We start from the raw sequence: 20,889 nt of genomic DNA, 5'->3' as shown, positions 1-20,889 counted from the left end.
AATCAATGAAATCATAATTATTTGGCAGTATTTTTTCTTTATTGGTACATAAAATAATGGTGTGTCTGATAATCAATGATGTATTATGCCTGCGTAAATACAGTATATAAATTGCTATTTGTTTCAGTCAGAATAATAAAATAAACAGATGAACCTAACGAATCTAAACAACGGTAAATAACAGAAATTCCAGAATTAAGGTATTTTTCACTTTTTACTGTGACTTAATTTTAAATCAATATTTCATTGGCCAGGACAAACTTGCTGTGAAGGTAATGAGAGCTAAAACACTGTGAATGCAAGAAAAGAAAAGCAACTGAATGTCCTAAAATAATATTGTTCAAAGTGTCATTATTCATTAGTACATTATTCAAAGTTTATTATTCAATGAGCTCAATTTGAAGGGAACCTGACTAGTTAACCTATTTAGTACTTTTCTTGAATCATAATTTACCCCTTTCATCTAACAGACTGTATTATTCATTAGTAAAACATTTTTTATGACAGCTTCTTCAGAACTAACCTTAAATGCAGCTTCTAAGCCACTGCAGTTAAAGAAAGCTTCACAAACAATTGTCCCAAGCCTTCTGTCAAAATCCAGAGTTTTGGACTTAAATGCAACATAATCACTTTCAAATTCCTGTAAAATTAAAAGTAAAATATTAGTGTACTCGAAAGAATCCAATAATGAAAACAGCAATCACACAAGTATGACCTTATTTTAGCCCCTCCCCCCCCAAGGGACTTTATTTTTTCATAGCAGGATTCCAGGGAAAATAAAGAAGAGCTATAGCTGACTGACTGTGCAAGCACCACCTTACTGAAAGACTGAAAGCTTAGCAGTGTTCCCCTATGCTTTTCCAATCCTTTCGGTGGCTCGGGCCCCAACAGCAGTGCTGTGGCCCGCAAGCTCACATAGAAGCCTCAGTCTCTCCTCCTTCTCCCAATCCATTTTGATTATAAATGAAAAAGTGACTTTTTCAGAAAAGAAAAAACCTATCCGCATTATAACTTTAATCCATCTATAAACTTAAATAGGAAGGGTTTTGTTTGTTTTTGCAAGCAGTGGAAAATCTACATGGAAACACTGTTTCTTCATGTGAGAAGTGAAATCCACAGGTATGAAAACATCATTTGTGATACAGAGAAAACAAATACTCTTACATTTTCCCAATTTCTTATTAGCACACAGTTAACATCCCTCAGTTTCCTCCTAATACATAACCACCACTCCATAATTAGAAACAACAAAACGGCGTAAGAATAACTATCATGTTCATTGCATCACAATTGAGTCTCCAGTAAAGTCGTCCCTGGATTTCACAAACATTTTGGTGCTTTACAGTCAAAAGGCCACTGAGGTACACACCACAGATTTCCTCATAATGAAGGCCTTTGCCCCCTCTGTAAGCTGAGCCTCCATCTATTAAGAATAATAACAGTAACAGAATAAATGACAGCTAGCACATAAGTAATCCTGTTCTAAAGGCATGATTAACTCAATTCTTACAACATCTGATGGAGGTAGTAATTTTTTCTGCATTATAGGTGACAAAACAAACTCAGAGAAGTTACGTGATCCACCTAAAATCACACCACTGGTAAATGTCAGGGTTGGAATTTAAAGCCAGGCAGCCTGGCTCCAGATCCTAGAGGCTATGTTTCTTTGAAGGAATATACCTGCTAGCGTCTGAATGTTTATGTCCTTGCAAAATTCATATTTTGAAATCGTAACCCTCAATGTGATGGTATCAAGAAGTGGTGCTTTAGGGAGGTGACTAGGTAATAAGCGTGGGAACTTCATGAACGGGATCAGTGCCCATCTAGAAAAGGCCTGAGAGAGACCCCTCCATCCTTCCACGAAGTAAGGACACAGCTAGAAAATGCAATCTATCAACTGGGATGTAGCCCTCTCCAGACACTGAATCTGCTGGAGCCTTGCTCTTGTACTTCTCAGCCACTAAAACTATGAAAAATAAATTTCTGTCATTTATAACATACCCAGTTTATGGTGTTTGGTTATAGCAACCTAAATAGAGACCACCTTATGCTGAATTTCACACAAACTGAAAAGCAGTGTAACAACAAAGTTCTAGGACACTACATGTCATACACCACAATGTTGTATTTAGCATCAAGAGGAAGTCTCCACTTCTGAATTACAGTCAAGCAAACTCTTCATTCAAGAATCATTGGCTAATAAAGTAAACACAACTTCCCAACAAGTTTTTAACAAGCCTAACATCCCTCGTCTTACTATGGTAACAGAGAACATACAGCTTAAGTCCCCAAACATTAACTGAACATTTAGAAAGAAACATCTCGGGGAGAGGAAAACATGCTAGTCTCCCTGCCTGATCTCTCTCCCTCACCTCCCTCCAGTCTCATTCATTTCCTGAAAACAAATTTAGAACTGCACATGGGACCTCTCCCTTGGAAAGTCCAATAGAAAATTCACACTTAATTTGTTCAAGCACATATCTCAACTCATTATCTTCTCTACAAAGCTCCTCTTCTTTTTCTACACCCTAACAGAAACTTGGGCAACCTCCTTGACTTCTCTGTCAAGCGTTCTTCTAACTGCCTCTGGAATGGCCTTCTAACTACCTCTGGAGTCCCTCTACTATTCTCCATCTTTCCGGGCATGCCTTGGGCCAGGCCACCATTATTGCTCATCTGGATTTCTGCTAACCACTTTTTAACTACTCTGTTTGCCTCTAGTCCTGTCTCTGATTCATCCTCCAATTGCAGCCTAAATAATCTTTTTTAAAGAGAACTCTTGTATCTTTTCTTACTTAGAATACTTTAACTCATAATCTCAATTCAGAATTGTCAGTTTCTGGTGATAACGTCCAAAGGTCTTAGCATCATGTATTAAATAAGACCCTATGCAGTCTATATGCCACTTACTGCTCCTAACTATTCTGCCACCTCTCCCAATCCAGCCACAGAGTTTTATCACATTCTGTCTCTCTCCTTCACCCACTTCTCACCTGCTTCATTTCTATTTATGTTACAGTTCTGAGTTTATTTTTCATCTCCTCTGGAAAGGGGCTTGGGCAAATGCTCTCAGAACACTCTGTACTCTTCATACCCCAGCACTGGGCACCTATCTAATAACTGCCTATCTACATTCTCCCTTGGATTCTGAGTATAACTGCCAGGTTTATTTTCTTTCACAATTACAGTACCAATATTTAATGAGGTTCCCAGGACATCACTGTTTCTCAATAAATACACATTACAGAATAAATGATATACCAGTATTATTCAGAAATCATTATAAGAATGTTTCTATATTCTGAACACTGAATAATTGCCTTTATTAACATCATGAGAAGCTACTGAAGGGTTGTAATTAGAGAAAAGCCATGGTTTGACTTAGTATCTAAAAGGCACTCATGCTGTCATGTAGAGAATAAACTAACAAAGCAAAGATGGGAAAGGGAGCAGTTTAGAGTCAAGATCAATAATCCAAGTCACAGACAAGACTTGGATATACTTTCAAGGCATATCCAAAAGAACTGGATGTTTGTTGTGAGAAAGTGAGCAAGATTACAGATGACTCAAAGGTTTCTCACTGTGTAGCCCATCATATGGTCATTTAATGAGTTGGAGAGGCAGGCAACAGTAGGTTCGGGGAGGGATAAAGCAGGGATACAGATCTGAATGTGATTTTTCAGATCTGTATGAACTATCTCAGTGGAGACACTGAGTACGTAGTTGTGGTTGGCACATGTTTCGTTATGTGTTTGGCACTTAAGAAAGTCACCTTTTAAGTATAATGTGCTTTAGGCTTTGGGTAGATGCTCTTTACCAAGTTTATGAACTTTCTCTCTATTCCTATTTTTAAGAGTTTTCATCACAAATGAGTATTACATTTGGCCAAATTTGTTTCCTGCATCAATTAACACAATCATGGGATTTTCTTCTTTGGCCTGTTAATATGAGAATTACACTGATTTCAAATATTGAACTAGCCTTGCATACCTAGAATAAATCTCACTTTAACATAGTATATAATTCCTTTATATTGGTGGGAATGTAGATTGCTACAGCCATTATGGAAAAGAGTATGAAAATTCCTAAAGAGGTTAAAGTTAGAACTACCATATGACCAAGTACTCCCTCTTCTACGTAAATTCCCAAAGGAGGTGAAATTACCATCTCATAAAGATATCTACACTCCCACATTCACTGCAGCACTATTCACAGCATCCAAGACCCAGAAATGACCTAAGTGTGGATGGACACATGGATATTAAGAAACATATATTTGTGTATATGTATGTATATTATATATTATATATAATACATACACACATGCACATGTAATGACAAATCTACAAACATAATCCATCACATAAACAGAACCAAATACAAAAACCACCTGATTATCTCAACAGATGCAGAGAAGGTCTTCAACAAAATTCAACAGCCCTTTATGCTAAAAACTCTCAATAAACTAGGTGTCGATGGAACGTATCACAAAACAATAAAAGCTATTTATGACAAACCCACAGCCAATATCATACTGAATGAGCAAAAACTGGAAGCATTCCCTTTGAAAACTGGCACAAGACAAGGATGCCCTCTCTCACTACTCCTATTCAACATAGCATTGGACGTTCTGGCCAGGACAATCAGGCAAGAAAAAGAAATAAAGGGTATTCAATTAGGAAAGGAGGAAATCAAATTGTCTCTATTTGCAGATGACATGATTGTATATTTAGAAAACCCCATCATCTCAGCCCAAATCTCCTTAAGCCAATAAGCAACTTCAGCAAAATCTCGGGATACAAAACCAATGTGCAAAAATCACAAGCATTCCTATACACCAGTAATAGACAAAGAGTCAAATCAAGAGTGAACTCCCATTTACAACCGCTACAAAGAGAATAAAATACCTAGGAATACAACTAACAAGGGATGTGAAGGACCTTTTCAAGAAGAACTATAAACCACTGCTCAAGGAAATAAGAGAGGAAACAAACAGATGGAAAAACCTTCCATGCTCATGGTTAGGAAGAACCAGTGTCACGAAAATGGCTATACTGCCCAAAGTAATTTATAGATTTAATGCTATCCCCATCAAGCTACCATTGATTTTCTTCACAGAATTGGAAAAAGCCACTTTAAATTTCATATGAAACCAGAAAAAAAGCCTGCATAGTCAAGACAATCCTAAGCAGAAAAAAAAAGAAGGTAGAGGCATTATGCTACCTGACTCCAAACTATGTTACAAGGCTACAGTAATCAAAACAGCATGGTACTGGTACCAAAACAGAGATATAGACCAATGGAACAGAACAGAGGCCTCAAAAAGAACGCTACACATCACAACCATCTGATCTTTGACAAACCTGACAAAAACAAGCAATGGGGAAAGGATTCCCTATATAATCAATGGTGGTAGGAAAACTGGCTAGCCATATGTGGAAAACTGAAACTGGACTCCTTCCTGACACCTTATTAAAAATTAACTCCAGATGGATTAAATATTTAAACATAAGATCAAACATCATAAAAACCCTAGAAGAAAGCCTAGGCAATACCATTCAGGACACAGGCATAGGCAAAGACTTCATGACTAAAACACCAAAAGCAATGGCAACAGCCAAAATACAAATGGGATCTAATTAAACTAAAGAGCTTCTACACAGCAAAAGAAACAATCATTAGAGTGAACTGGCAAGCAACAGAATGGGAAAAAATTTTTGCAGTCTACCCCTCTGACAAAGGGCTAATACCCAGAATCTACAAAGAATTCAAGCAAATTTACAAGAAAAAAAACACCACCATCAAAAAGTTGGCAAAGGATATGAACAGACACTTCTCAAAAGAAGACATTTATGCAGCCCACAAACATATGAAAAAAAAGTTCATCATCACTGGTCATTAGAGAAAAGCAAATCAAAATCACATTCAGATACCACCTCATGCCAGTTAGAATGGTGATCATTAAAAAATCAGGAGACAACAGATGCTGGTGAGGATGTGGAGAAATAGGAACACTTTTACACTGTTGGTGGGAGTGTAAATTAATTTAACCATTGTGAAAGACAGTGTGGTGATTCCTCAAGGATCTAGAATCAGAAATACCATTTGACCTGGCAATCTCATTACTGGGTATATATCCAAAGGATTATAAATCGTTCTATTATTAAGACACATGCACATGTACATTTACTGTGGCATTGTTTACAACAGCAAAGATTTGGAACCAACCCAAATTCCCATCAATAATGGGCTGGATAAAGAAAATGTGGCAGATATACATCATGGAATACTATGCAGCCATAAAAACGGATGAGTTCCTGTCCTTTGCAGGGACATGGATGAAGCTGAAAACCATCATTCTCAGCAAACTGACATAAGAACAGAAAACCTAACACCACATGTTTTCACTCATAAGTGGGCACTGAAAAATGAGAACATATGAACACAGGGAGGCGAGTAGCATACACTGGGGCCTCTCAGGGGATAGGGGTCTAGGGGAGGGATAGCATGGGCGTGGTGGGCTAGGGGAAGGATAGCATTAGGAGAAATACCTAATGTAGATGACAGGGTGATGGATGCAGCAAACCACCATGGCACGTGTATACCTCTGTAACAAACCTGCACATTCTGCACATGTACCCCAGAATTAAAAAAAAAAAAAAAAAAAAAAAAAAAAAAAAAAAATAAAAAAAAAACAAACAAAAATTAAAAAAAAAAAAAACAGAGAAAAAGGGGGGATCAAATATACAGTGATAAAGAATGTCACAGAGGTTACTAGGGATTGGGTGGGGGCAGGAAGGAAATGGGGAAATGATGCAGGTCAAGGGATGCAAAGCAGCAGCTTTGTAGGATAAACAAGTCTAAAGATCTAACGGACAACATGAGAATTACAGCTAATAAATTATTGGAAATCCAAATAAAATATTTGGAATTTTCTTTTTTTGAGATGGAGTCTTGCTCTGATGCCTAGGCTGGAGTGCAGTGGCACGATCTCAGCTCACTGCAACCTCCACCTCCCAGGTTCAAACAATCCTCCTGCCTCAGCCCCCTAGTAGCTGGCATTACAGGCACGTGCCACCATGCCCAGCTAATTTTTGTATTTTTAGTAGAGACGGGGTTTTGCCATGTTGGCCAGGCTGATCTCCTGAACTCCTGACCTCAAGTGATCCACCTGCCTCAATCTCCCCAAGTGCTAGGATTACAAGCGTGAGCCACCATGCATGGCCAGAATTTTTGTTAAATAACATGTTAATTTGCTTCACTACAGTAGCTATTTTACCGTCTACATACATCCTATAATATCATATTGTAAGCTTCAAATATATACAATAAATATTTTTTGAAATAATGAAATTAAAACTTTCAAAAAAATTGTCTTTATATGTTGCTGAATTCTGTTTGCTAACAATTGGTTTAGGATTTTTACGTCTATATTTATAAGTGATAACGGTCTGCAGTTTCCTCTTTTTCCATTAACTGGTCCAGTTTTTGCATCAGGGTAGTAAATACTAGCTTCATAACAAAGTTATTAATGTTCCCTCCTCTTCTATTTTGTAAGAGATTATATAGAATTGGTGTTCATTCTGAAATGAATGAAATGTTTCATAGAATTCTCCAGTGAAACAATCTGAACCAGGACATTCCTTTTTGGGAGTTTTAAACTACAAATTCAGTTTCTATAATAGTTATAGTGTTATTCAAATTACCTATTTCATATTAGGTGAATTGTGATAGCTGATGTGTTTCTGAAGAACTGGTTCACTGTATCTAAGTTGTTAAATTAGTGTATAAACCAGTTCCTGCATGTTTTGAGAGATTTTCTTGGTATTTCCTATTATTCCTTTTGTGTCTACAGAGTTTGTAGTGGTGGTCATTTTATTTCTGATTTCAGCAATTTGTCTTTTTTTTCTTTGTAGTCTTAGTAGAGCTTTGTCTTTTCAAAGAACCCATTCTTAGCTTGATTTTTCTCTGTTTTTGTTTTCAATTTAATTGATTTCTGCTCTTGTTGCTTTGTATCTATTTTGCTTTCTCTTCTTTTTTAACAAATTCTAGGTTCTTGCAGTGGGAACTTACATTACAGGCTTAAGGTTTTCCTTTTTAAATGAATGTAATGTGTTAAATTTTCCTTTCAGAACAGATTTAGCTGTTCCCACAAATTTTATGTTGCATTTTCATTTTCATTCAATATTTTTAAAATTTCCCTTAAGACTTCTTTGATTCAAAGATTTTTTAGAAATGTGCTGTTTAGTTTCCAAGTATTCCTGTTATCTTTCTACTGATTTGATTCCATTGTCGAAGAACGTACTCTATATGATTTCAACTGTTTTTAGTTTGCTGAGGTTTGTCTCATGGCCCAGAGTATGACCTATCATGGTACGTTTCCACTGACACTTGAAAAGAATGTAAATACTGCTGTTGTTGCATGGAATGTTCTATAATGTTAACTAGATCCTCTTGGTTGATGGTATTAAATTCTTCTATGTCCTTGCTGATTTTCTGTCTGTTTTTTCAATTGCTGAGAGAGGAGTATTAAAGTCTGTAACTAGAGTTGTGGATTTGTCTGTTTTTCATTTTAGTCCTATCAGTTTTTGCTCCACATATTTTGCTGCTCTGTTGTTTCACTATATACACAATTAGGGTTGCTGTCTCCTTGGTGGACTGACCCTTTTGTTATTATATAATGTTCTGTTCTGGTAATTTTCTTTATTATAAAACCTACTATATGTGGCATTTTTACAGCCATATCACATTCCTTTTATTAGTGTTTGCATGATGTGTCTGTTTCTTCCCTTTCACTTTTAATCTGCCTACATGATTATATTAAGTGAGTTTCCGGAAGAAAGCATATAGTTGGATCACAATTTTAAAACCTACTCTGCCAAATGGTATCTTTTAATTTTTCTATTCAGAACATTTACATTTTATGTCATTATTATGTTAGAGCTCAAGTTTACTAAATTTTTTGTTTCAGTTTGTTCTGTTTCATCTTTTTCTTGCCTTTCTGTAATTATTTATTTTTTAGAATTACATTTGATATACGTACAGAGTTTCAAGTGTATCTCTGTATCTTTCTAGGCATTACATTATATAGGCATTATGTTATATATATTACTTATTGCTGCCAAATGTTGTCATTTCACCAGTTGCAGTGAAGTATAAAATCTTACCTCCTACAACCAATGAGTCAAGGAAGAACTCACAAAAGAAATTAAGAATACCTTGAGAAAAGTAGGGAGAGAAACCTCAGCATATCAAAAGTTGGGGGATTAAATGAAAGCAGTGTTAAGAGGGATCATGTATAGCTGTAACTGTCTCAAATGAATAACCTAACTTTATACCTTAAGGGACTTGAAAAAGAAGAGCAAATGAATCCCAAAGCTAGCAGAAGGAAGAAATTAATAAAGATTAGAGTGGAAATAAATAGAGAACAGAGAAACAATTTTAAATATCAACAAAACCAATTATTTCTTTGAAAAGATAATGAAATTGACAAACTTTTAGCTGAAGTGACTAAGAGAGAATACTCAACTTACAGAAATGAAAGTGAAGATATTACTATTTTACAGAAATAAAAAGGGTTATAGAAGAATGCTATGAAAAACTGTATGCCAAATTAGATAACATAGATGAAATGGACATATTTCTAGATATACAATTTATCAAGACTGAGTTACAAGGAAACAGAAAATCTGAGTAGATCTAACTAGTAAAGAGATTGAATCTGTAATCAAAAACTTCCCAACAAACAAAAGGCCAGCACCAGATGGTGTCACTAGTGAATTCTACCAAACATTAAAGAAGAATTAACTCCAATCCTTCTCAAACTCTTCCAAAATATTGAAAGGGAGGGAACACTTCCTAATTCATTCTATGAGGCAAGCACTATCCTAATATCAAAGCCACATAAAGACACGTCAAAATGAAAACTACAGACCAATATCCCTTACAAACCAGTATCTTTTACAGACTCAACAAAAACTAGCAACAGAATTTAGTGGCATATTAAAAGAATTATAAACAATGACCAAGTGGAATTATTCCCATAATGCAAGAATGCTTTAGTAATATGAAAATCAGTCAAAATAATACGTCACATTGATATTAAGAGGAGGGGGGGAAAAACGCATGATTATCTCAATTGAGGCAGGAAAAAGATAACATGTAATACCCTTTCATAATACAAACACTCAATAAACTAAGAATGTCAGGAAAAACCCTCAACACAATAGAGGTCATCTATGAAAAACCCACACTTAACATCACACTCAATGGTGAAAGTCTGAAAGCTTTTCTCCTAAAATCAGGAAAAAGACAAGGGTGCCCACTTCTAACTCACCACAGTATTGGAAGCTAGAGCTAGAGCAATAAGGCAAGAAAAATAAAAGGCATCCAAATTGGAAAGAAAGAAGTAAATTATCTTTGTTCTCAGATGACATGATTTTAAATGTAGAAAACTCCAAAGATTCCATACATTAAAAAATTATTAGTTAATAAATTCAGCAAAGTTCTGTGATGCAAAAAATCAATACAAAAAAATCAGTTCCATTTCTATACATTAGCAACCAACAATTCAAAAATAACATTAAAAAACAATTCCAATCATAATAAAATTTCAAAAACATATCTAGAAATAAATTTAACCAAGGAGACAAAGGACTTACATGCTGAAAACTACAAAACATTGCTAAAAGAAATAAAGGAGACATAACTACATGGGAAGACGTTCTGGTTTCGTGGACTGGAAGATTTAATACTGGTAAGATGATAATGCTATCCAAAGCAACCTATACAATCAATGTAACCCCTATCAAAAACTCAGTATTTTTTGCAGAAATATATATTTTTAAAATGCATCCTAAAACTCATATTGAATCTCAAGGGATACTAAACAGTCAAAACAATTTTGTTCTTTTCAAATTTGAAGGATTCATACTATCATAAAGCTACAGTAATCACAACTAGGGGTTACTGGAATAAGGAGAGGCATACATAAGTTAATGGAACACACATGCCAGAAATAAACCCTCACATATATAGTCAAATGATACTATTTTCTTATTTGTGGGGGAGGGGTTTAGAGATTCGTTCTCCCTATGTTGCCCAGGATAGTCTTGAACTTCTGGTCTCATGCTGTCCTCCCAACTCGGTCTCCCAAGATGCTGAGAATACAGGCGTGAGCCACCATACCCAGCCAAGTCAAATGATTTTTGACCAGAGTGCCAAGACTATTCAATGGAGGAAGAACAGTCTCTTCAGTAAATGGTACTGGAAAAACTGGTTAACCAAAATAAAGCTGGAATCTTACTTACCATAATAGGCAAAAATTAACTCAAAATGGATCAAAGCCCTAATCAAAAGAGCTAAAATCATAAAATTCTTAGAGAAAAACATTGAAGAAAATCTTCAGTGAATTGGGCAATGATTTCTTGGGTGTGAAAATAGAAGCTCAGGCCAAAGAAAACATGAATAAACTTGACTTGATCAAGACTTAAAACTTTTGTCCATCAAAGGACACTATCAACAGAATGAAAAGACAACATGCAAAATAAGATAAAATGTTTGCAATTAATATATCTGATAAGGGCTTCGTATTCAGAATATATTTCTAAAAATCCTATGACTGAACAACAAATGACCCAATTCAAAAATCAGCAAAGAAGCTGAATAGAAATTTCTCCAAAGATATAAAAATGGCCAATAAGTACTTGAAAAGATGTTCAACATCACTAATCAGCGAGGGGAATGAAAATCAAACTACAGCGAGATCATTTCACAGTCATCAGGATGGTTATTATTAAAAAAGAAAAGTAGCAAGTGTTTGTGAGAATGTATTAATGTTGGAATCCTTCTGAATTGCTGGTCCAAAGGCAAAACGGTTTAACTGCTTTGAAAAACAGTTTACCGATTCCTCAAAAAGTTAAACAAAAAATTATCATATGATCCAGGTGTTCTTAATATCAAACAGATAGTTGCACATTAATGTTCATAGCAGTAGCCAAAACGTGGAATTAACTCATACATTCACCAACAGTCAAGTGAACATACAATGGAACATTATTCAGTCTTAAAAAGGAATGAAATTCTGACACATGCCACAACATGGATGAAACTGAAGACATGCTAACTGAAACAAGCAAGTCTCAAAAGGACAAATATTCTAAGATTCCACTTATAGAAGGTACCCAGAGTAGCCAAATTCATAGAGACAGGAAGTAGAACAGTGGTTAGCAGAGGCTGGTGGGGAAATAGACTTACTGTTTAATGGGTAACGAATTTTAGCTTAGGATAAGGAAAAAATTCTGCAGATGGATGGTAATGATGGTTGCACAACAATGTGAATGTACTTAATGCTACTGAACTATACACCTAAAATGGCTAAAATGATAACTTTTATGTGTATTTTACCACAATAAAAAAATAATGAAATTGTAAACATGCTACAACACAGAGCATGAAGACATTATGTTACATGAAATAAGCCTGTTACCAAAGGACAAATAATTGCATAATTCCATTTATATGAGGTACCTAGGGTAGTCAAATTCATAGCGACAGAAAGTAAAGGTTGCCAAGAGTCAGGGAGAGACGAAAATGAGGAGTATTGTTTAATGAGCAGAAATTTTCTACTTAGAATGATGAAAAAGTTCTGAAAGTAGATAGTAGTGATGATTTTACAACATTGTGAATGTACTTAATGTCAATGAACACTTTAAAATATTGAAATCACAAATGTTACATAACACATATTTTGCTACAATTTTAAAAAGGCAAAAAAGAAGAAATGATAAAACTTACTTTCCTTTTGGTACCTTTACACTCTTCTATGTATAGCATATTGGTCTTAATCCTTTTTCTGTACAGACATCCACCATCGATATAATTTAGAAAACTCAAGGGAAGGGGAAGAAATCTATTGTACTACACACATTTTTGCCCATTATATTTTTCTTGGTAGAATAAGAGGTTCTAAGGTTCCTTCTTAGGTCCTTTCCTTACTACAAACCTCCTTTAGTCATTCATTTAAAGGCAGTCTGCTGGTGGTAAATTATCTTATTTTTTGTTCATCTGATATTTTGTTTTCCCTTTATTGATAAAGGGCATTTTTCACTTGGTAGAGAATTCTGGGTTAACAGTTTATTTCACTACCTGAAAAATATTTTGCCATTTCCTTCAGGTCTCCATGGCTCCTGATAAGAAACCTACTGTCTTTCAAACTGTTTCCCCCTGCAGGTAAGTAGTCATCTCTCTCTCTCACTGCTTTCAAGATTCTTTCTGGCCAGGTGTGGTGGCTCACACCTATAATCCCAGCACTTTGGGAGGCCGAGGTGGACAGATCACTTGAGGTCAGGAGTGTTAGACCAGCTTGGCCAAAATGGTGAAACCCTGTCTCTACTAAAATATATATATATATAAAATCCAAGTGTGGTGGTGTACACCTATAATCCCAGTTACTTGGGGGAGGCTGAAGCAGGAGAATAGCTTGAACCCAAGGCAGAGGATGCAGTGAGCCAAGATCACACCACTGCACTCCAGCCTGTACAACAGAGTGAGATTCCATCAAATAAAAAAAAAAAAAGTTTTTCTGATTTTTTTTTTTTTTTTTTTTTTTTAAGAGACAGGGCCTCACTCTGGTGCCCAGGCTAGAGGAGAGTGGTGATCATAACTCACTGTAGCCTTGATCTCCTGGGTTTTCAAGCAATTCTTCTGCTGCAGCCTCCCGAATAACTAGGACTACAGACACATGCCCAAACACTTGACCAATCTTTTTTTATTTTGCAGAGACAGGGTCTCGCCATGTTGACCAGGTTACTCTCTTGAACTCCTGGCCTTAGGTGATCCTCCTGCCTTGGACTCCCAAAGTGATGGCATTACAGACATGAGCCACGGCACCCAGCCTCCATTTTTTCAAGTTTAATTATGACGTCTTGATATAAAATTATCCGGTTTTATCCTTGGGTTTACCTCTTTTTATTGATTTGTAGTTTATTCTTCAATCTGTATATTCATGTTTCTTTCCAAGTTTAGAAGTTTTGGGCCTTTTTTTTTTTTTTTTTTTTTTGAGTCAGGGTCTTACTCTGTCACCCAGTATGGAGTCCAGTGGCTCAGCTCACTGCAACCTTCATCTCCCAGGTTCAAGTAATTCTCCTGCCTCAGCCTCCCAAGTAGCTGGGATTACAGGCATTCACCACCACGCCCAGCTAACTTAAAAAATTTTTTTAAGTAGAGATGGGAATTCACCATGTTGGCCATGAACTGGTCTTGAAATGTTCATGACCTGACCTCAGGTGAGCCACCTGCCTCAGCCTACCAAAGTACTGGGATTATAGGCGTGAACCCCCATGCCCAGCCCCACTGTTTCTTTGAGACTTTTTCAGCTCCACCTTCATCTCCCCTCTTTCTGCAACTTCAATGACAACATTAGATCTTTCAGTATAGTCTCACAAGTCCCTGAAGCAGTGTTCATTTTATTTCCATCTATTTACTCTTTGTTGTTTAGATTGGGCAGTGTCTACTATTCTATCTTCCAGTTTTCTGACTCTTTCCTCCATTTTTTCATTCTTGTAAAGCCCAATCACTGTGCTTTCCATTCAAGTTTTTATATTTTCAATTCTAAAATTCCCTTCCTCTTCTTTACATCTTCTATTTCTTTGCTGAGAATTTCCTCTTTTTTACTAAGACTATTTTTTCATTTGTTTTAAACATGTTCACACAGGTTAATCTGAGAATTTGAAATCCGAAATGTTCCAAAATATGAAAACTTTTGAACACTAACATGAAGCTGACATGTAGAAATTCCACACATAAGTACTTAACATGAACTTTGTTTCACACACAAAATTACTAAAAATACTGTAAAAAATTAACTTTAGGGTATGTATATGAGGCATACATGAAACAAATGAATTGTGTTTCATCTTGGGTTCCACCCTGTATCTAAGTATAGGTAAATCTTCTGAAATCAAAAACATCTGAAATCTAAAATACTTCTAGTCCCAAGAATTTCAGATAACAGATACTCATCCTATAAAGGCTTCTTAAAGCATTTTTAGTAGGGCTGCTTTATATGGTTTGGATTTGTGTTGCCACCCAAATCTAATGTTGAATTACAGGAGGGACCTGCTGGGAGGTGACTGCATCATGGGGGCAGATTACCCCCTTGCTGTTCTTGTGATAGTGAGTTTCTTCTGTGGTGTTTGGCTAGAGTGGAGAGATTATGGTTTACAAATTTTCTTTTGTGCTAAGCTCTCTCCTTCTTGATCTTTGACTAGGGAGAGATCACGCTTTTACCGGGCTTTTTTCTGTTCTGTGCCCAATGGCATTTTCTGGTTGCCAGTGTCTTCAGCTCCAAGTCTGGATCCTTTCAGGCAACAAGAAAATTCAGGAAACTCATCACGTCGTCGTTTCTTGAATCCCACTGTCCTTAGCCACTCTGCCTTTTTCTTTTCACCGTTCAGAGTCTATTTATGTTTGTTTTATATATAATGGCCAAGTGTTTCAGTTGCACTTAGCGGGAGGAATAGGGAAAAGTACACCTCCCTCTTTCCAGAAGAAGTTTCTAATTAAATTTTTAAACAATATCTACTACTCTAGCATTTTAAAATAAATAAGACAAACTTTAGTATATAAATCTGATAGAATAATATGCAGTTGTTTTAAGAAGAGCAACACTATTGTAGTGATACAGAATTACTGCCAAAATATAGGAAGTGATGAAAGCAAGGTATAAATGCCATTGATGCAAAAGCAGAAAACCAAAGGATAAATACATGTATATGCCAGTGCATGCACCAAATATCTCTGGAACATCATCTAAGAAATCTTTAATAGATATGCCTTTGGGGAGGAAAAATGGAAGACAATGGAAAAGGTCATGGGGTGTTAAGAAGGGTACTAAGTTTCTACAAATGTTACTTTTCCAAAAGAATCACTAAGGAAGGTTGCTAAATAATTTCATCTTGAATAATATGCAAGCAAAACATGAAAATGCTGTGTATGACTAATAAAGATGGAATCTGTATAGTTAAAATGAAAAAACACTACATAAAGTAATAGCAAAAGAATAGTTCAGTGGGTGAGAGCAGAACAGTGGACTCATTCTAGGAATAAGAATACAACCTAGTAGAGATGAACTAAATAACTACTTTAAAATGTATTTTAGATTCTGATATCATGGTGAGCTGGGAACCTGAATAAATCTTCCCATTGAAAACCAGCAGAAAAACAAACATAGCAACCTGGATCACTCCCTCTCAGGGCACAAGTCCTTGGGTGAGTTCCAGATGAACTTATTCCTTTTATTTCAGTAAGGATACAACAAGCAAGATAAATACTAACAGTCAGGGTGGTGCAGTGAAAAGAATGCAGGGGCTGGGCACAGTGGCTCATGCCTGTAATCCCAGCATTTTCGAGGCCAAGGCAGGTGGATCACTTGAGGTCAGAGGTTTGAGACCAGCCTGGCCAACATAGCAAAACCCCATCTCTACTAAAAACACAAGTTAGCTGGGTATGGTGGCACATGCCTATAATCCCAGCTACTTGGGAGGCTGAGGCAGGAGAATCACTTGAACCTGGGAGGCAGAGGTTGTGGTTATTCAAGATCATTCCACTGCACTCCAGCCTGGGCAACAGAGTAAGACTGTCTCAAAAAAAAAACCCAAAAAACAAAAACAAAAACCAAAAACAAAAAAGGGAGGAAGGAAGGGAGGAAGGGAGGGAGGGAAGGAGGGGAAGGAAAGAAGGAGAAAAGAAGGAAAGAGAGAAAGAGAAAGAAAAGTATTGAGGACTTGTGACTGAGGGTTCTGGATTCAAACTTCTGTTCCACCAATTGGAAATATAATCTCAAGTAATTTAGTGAAACTGTAATTTGCCTGGGAGACCACTCTCCAGGTTATAGAGAGAATTCAGCAGGCAGATAATGTGGGAAAGCTCTGGCACAATGCCTAGCACCCAGAACTTCCTCCATAAATATTAATTGGCTGTCATTAACAGAGACTAAATGGAGCCAAGGGGTTGCCCTCAACAAGGATAGCTACCATTATTGCTTTGGTATCTGAGGGATTTCATCAAGAAACACTGTAGAATGACAGCAAAACTACTGAGTCTAACACCATTGGACTAACTGTTCAACATCAACCATGAAGAAAGCAAGCTTTTTTTTCCCATAATTGTCTAGATTTGAAACAGTCCCCTAAGAAGATGTCAAAGAAAACACCTGAAGTAACATTTCCATTCAATATTAATAACTGAGAAACCCAAAACCATTTTTATGGGTACACCTGATAAAATCCCCACATTCTGTAAATGGACCACAGCAGCAAAACTTTTGCTATACCAATAAAAGCTTAAAGCCTGATTAAAAGGCTCAAGATTGATGAAAAGAGAAATAACAGCATTTCAAAAAGCAAATTACCAGTGATCATTTCTTTAATTTACCAGAACATATTTAAAACATGTATACACCAAAGTGCAGAATGGCTGATGCTGACACACTTACTTCCCTGTTATATAAGCACTAGCGTGTAGTTGGCACACATGGGGCAGGAGTGGGAACATGGGGGAGTATGTAATGGGAGAGGAAGGGCAGGGGTTGGGCGTGTATTCACATGTGCATACACATATATGTATACACTAGGTTGGAAGTCATTTGTTAAATGATGTCTCAACAGTTACCAACCAATTTCAGTATGAAATCAAAGTACAATGAACTCTGCTAAAAAGTACCAAAATGAACAGATTAGGCAAAAATATATGATAAACGCAACATTTTAAAGTATAAGGATAGCAACAATAATTTTTTAAAAAGCAATGGTTTTCTTCAAGGTAAGTATGCTGATTAAGTTAACTTTTAGTCAATTCATATTTTAATTTTAGGGAATGACCAAAGTCAAGGAGCTTCTAGACTCTAAGGCAAGAATCAGGAGGATGAAGGGAACTTCAGGGGAAGGTTATGATGCCTCCAATCAGACTGAAGATCAGAGGTAAACCCTACCCACCTTATTTGCAAAATAGAATGAGCTTCCAAAACACAATTACCAAGCAGATATATACCTCAAGAGTAAATGAATTTTCTATTCCTACATGTTTGTGACTACACAGGCTTTAGGCAGAGACAGGAGTAAAGTCAGGACCTTTGGCATTGCCAAGGCAGTGACATCAATTAAACCTGGCCACATTCTCTAATTCTGGCACTCTAAAAACTTGCCAGTTTTTGTAATTGTAATGAAATCAAGACTGTCTTGCTATTCAAATGTTTCCAAAGATCTTGTGCAGTCTCAGTCTCACACTCCTCCTCCACTAGCTCTTTCGGCAGGACTAAGCTAGAGGTTCTCATAAGAATCCCATTCTATACATATTTATTGAATGCCTTCCAAATGCTAGGTGTCTTACAAGGCTTTGGGGATGAGCTCACTCAAATTATTCTTCACCATGATCCTAGGTTCCTCAGACTTTTTCATAAACTATAGGGCCCTGGTTTAGCAGAGTCAGTTACTATAGCAATATCCTTCCACCATTAACTCCACTTTCCAAAACCGACTATAATTCAGAGGGCTAAAGTTTGCTAACTACATCCTTACACAGCTAACATACTGCACTCATACAGATCAAAGAGTTGATTATCTGGCCAAACAGAAACATAATAGTGAATAAATTCACATTACATATAAAATAATGACAAGCGCTAAATCTTCATTCTTTTGAATGAAGATTTGGGCTTCACTGTTCTTAGCAAACTACTAAAATGAAGCTATTTTTATCCTAGAGCTGCAGGGATGCTCACAGGTAGTTCCCTGGATACTAACATGCTGGAACTGACAGAGCACAGAAGCAGCTTAAATCAGAAAACATCCCCCTTTCCTGTGGTTGGAAATATGAACTTATAAGCAGCTCCCAAGAATAACAAAAATTCTAATAAACAGCCAACATGTTAACAATACACATAATGACAGACAGGGGTGGTGGCTCACGCCTGTAATGCCAGTACTTTGGGAGGCTGAGGTAGGCGGATCCCAAGGTCAAGAGACTGAGACCATCCTGGCCAATATGGTAAAACCCCAACTCTACTAAAAATACACAAATTAGTTGGGCATGGTGGCACACGCCTGTAGTCCCACCTACTAGGGAGGCTGAGGCAGGATAATTGCTTGAACCCAGCGGGTGGAGGTTGCAGTGAGCCTAAATTGTACCACTGCACTCCAGCCTAGCAAGAGAGTGAGAGTCTGTGCCAAGATGGCTGGGAGAAGCCAACATCCGAATGCAGCTCCCAGCAAATGAGTCACAGAGGGCTAGAGGACTTCACGATTCTAAATGAGGCGCTGGGTTGGTTTCTGTGGGACTGACAGAGCACTGAAAATAGGCTCAGGTTAGGAGCCTCAGGGAGATAGCAGCCTAGGGGGAGAAATCAAGTGGGGGAGGGGGACGTCCCCACCTGAAAGGTGCAGCCAGCTCAGAGGATCAGGGGACTTAACTCCCTTGGTGCTCCCATTCAGATCCTGTGCTTACCTCATTCCTCCTGCAATCCACGGTCCAAGAGAGCCCTGCCAGACTGTGCAGCACACGGGTAGTCAATGCAAATCTAAGCAGCAGCTACCACCGGTCACGATAAGTTGTCGCACGGACCTGAGCGGGAGTTTGGACTGACACAAGCAGGATGGACCGTCCCACGGAGGGAAGCAGAGTTGAAAGCAGGGAAACAGACCATAAGGCCTGGCAGGCCCCACCTCCACAGAGTTCAAACTGAAGCCCTCGCTAGAGAGCTTGGCAGCAAATACACCAGCTTGACCCCAACCAGGAAGATCCAGCTGGGGAAGGAGAGACGCCATTGGGAAGGCGGGGCCAATCTCACCTGCAAATGAGCTCCAGGAAGGACCACCCACCCAACAACCTGACTGAACCCGAGAGAGCCCAGCAACGCCCTCTACAGGCCAAAAAAGATACAGCTCCAACCTCAACAGAAAAAATGTCCACTCAGAGACGACTCCTGAAATCACCAACTTCAAAGATCAAAGAGCGATAAATCCAGAAGATGGGAAAAATCCAGTGCAAAAAGGATGAAACCATCAAAAACAGAACACCTCTTCTCCTCCCAGGGATCACAACTCCTCACCATCCAGGGAACAAAAAAAGAGAATGCATTTGACAAATTGACAGAAGCAGGCTTCAGAAGGTGGGTAATAACAAACTTCTCTGAGTTAAAAGGTCAAGTTTTTAACCAATGCAAAGAAACTAAGAACCTTGAAAAAAGGTTAGATAAAATCTAACTAACTAGAATAACCAGCTTAAAGAAGAACATAAACGACTTGATGGAGCTGAGAAACACAGCATGAGAACTTTGCAAGGCATACACAATTTTCAACAGCCGAAATGATCAAGCAGAAGAAAGGATAACAGAGAAAGAAGATCAAATCAATGAAATAAAATGAGAAGGCAAGATAAGAGAAAAGAGAGTGAAAAAAATGAAAAAGCCTCCAAGAACTATGGGATTCAACACTTGATCGGTGTACCTGAATGTGACAGGGGAATGAATCCAAGTTGGAAAACACTCTTCAAGATATTATCCAAGAGAACTTTCCCAAACTAACAAGGCAGGCCAATATTCAAATCCAGGAAATATAGAGAACACCACAAAGATATTCCTCAAGCAGAGCAACCCCAAGGCACATAGTTGTCAGATTCACCAGGGTTGAAATGAAGGAAAAAATCCTAAGGGCAGCCAGAGAGAAAGGTTGAGTCACCCCCAAAAGAAAGACCATCAGACTCACAGCGGATCTCTCAGCAGAAACTCTGAAAACTAGAAGGGAGTGGGGGCCAATATTCAACATTCTTAAAGAAAAGAACTTTCAACCCAGAATTTCATATCTAGCCAAACTAAGCTTCATAAGTGAAGGAGTA

General features: G+C 37.5%; 1 protein-coding gene across 1 annotated transcript in view; it reads right to left on the bottom strand.

Annotated features, from left to right (window-relative positions):
• DNAH11 (dynein axonemal heavy chain 11) overlaps window positions 1–20,889 on the bottom strand; it is a 403,839-nt gene that overhangs the window by 344,057 nt on the left and 38,893 nt on the right. Inside the window, exon 9 of the mRNA XM_017526963.2 lies at window positions 524–640. Coding sequence (XP_017382452.1) covers window positions 524–640 — 117 coding nt within the window. The remainder of the gene's footprint in view (window positions 1–523; window positions 641–20,889) is intronic.

This window comes from Cebus imitator, unplaced genomic scaffold (genome assembly GCF_001604975.1).
Source record: "Cebus imitator isolate Cc_AM_T3 unplaced genomic scaffold, Cebus_imitator-1.0 Scaffold45, whole genome shotgun sequence".
NCBI classification, from domain to species: Eukaryota; Metazoa; Chordata; class Mammalia; order Primates; family Cebidae; genus Cebus; species Cebus imitator.
This window is presented reverse-complemented; position numbering and strand designations above follow the sequence as displayed.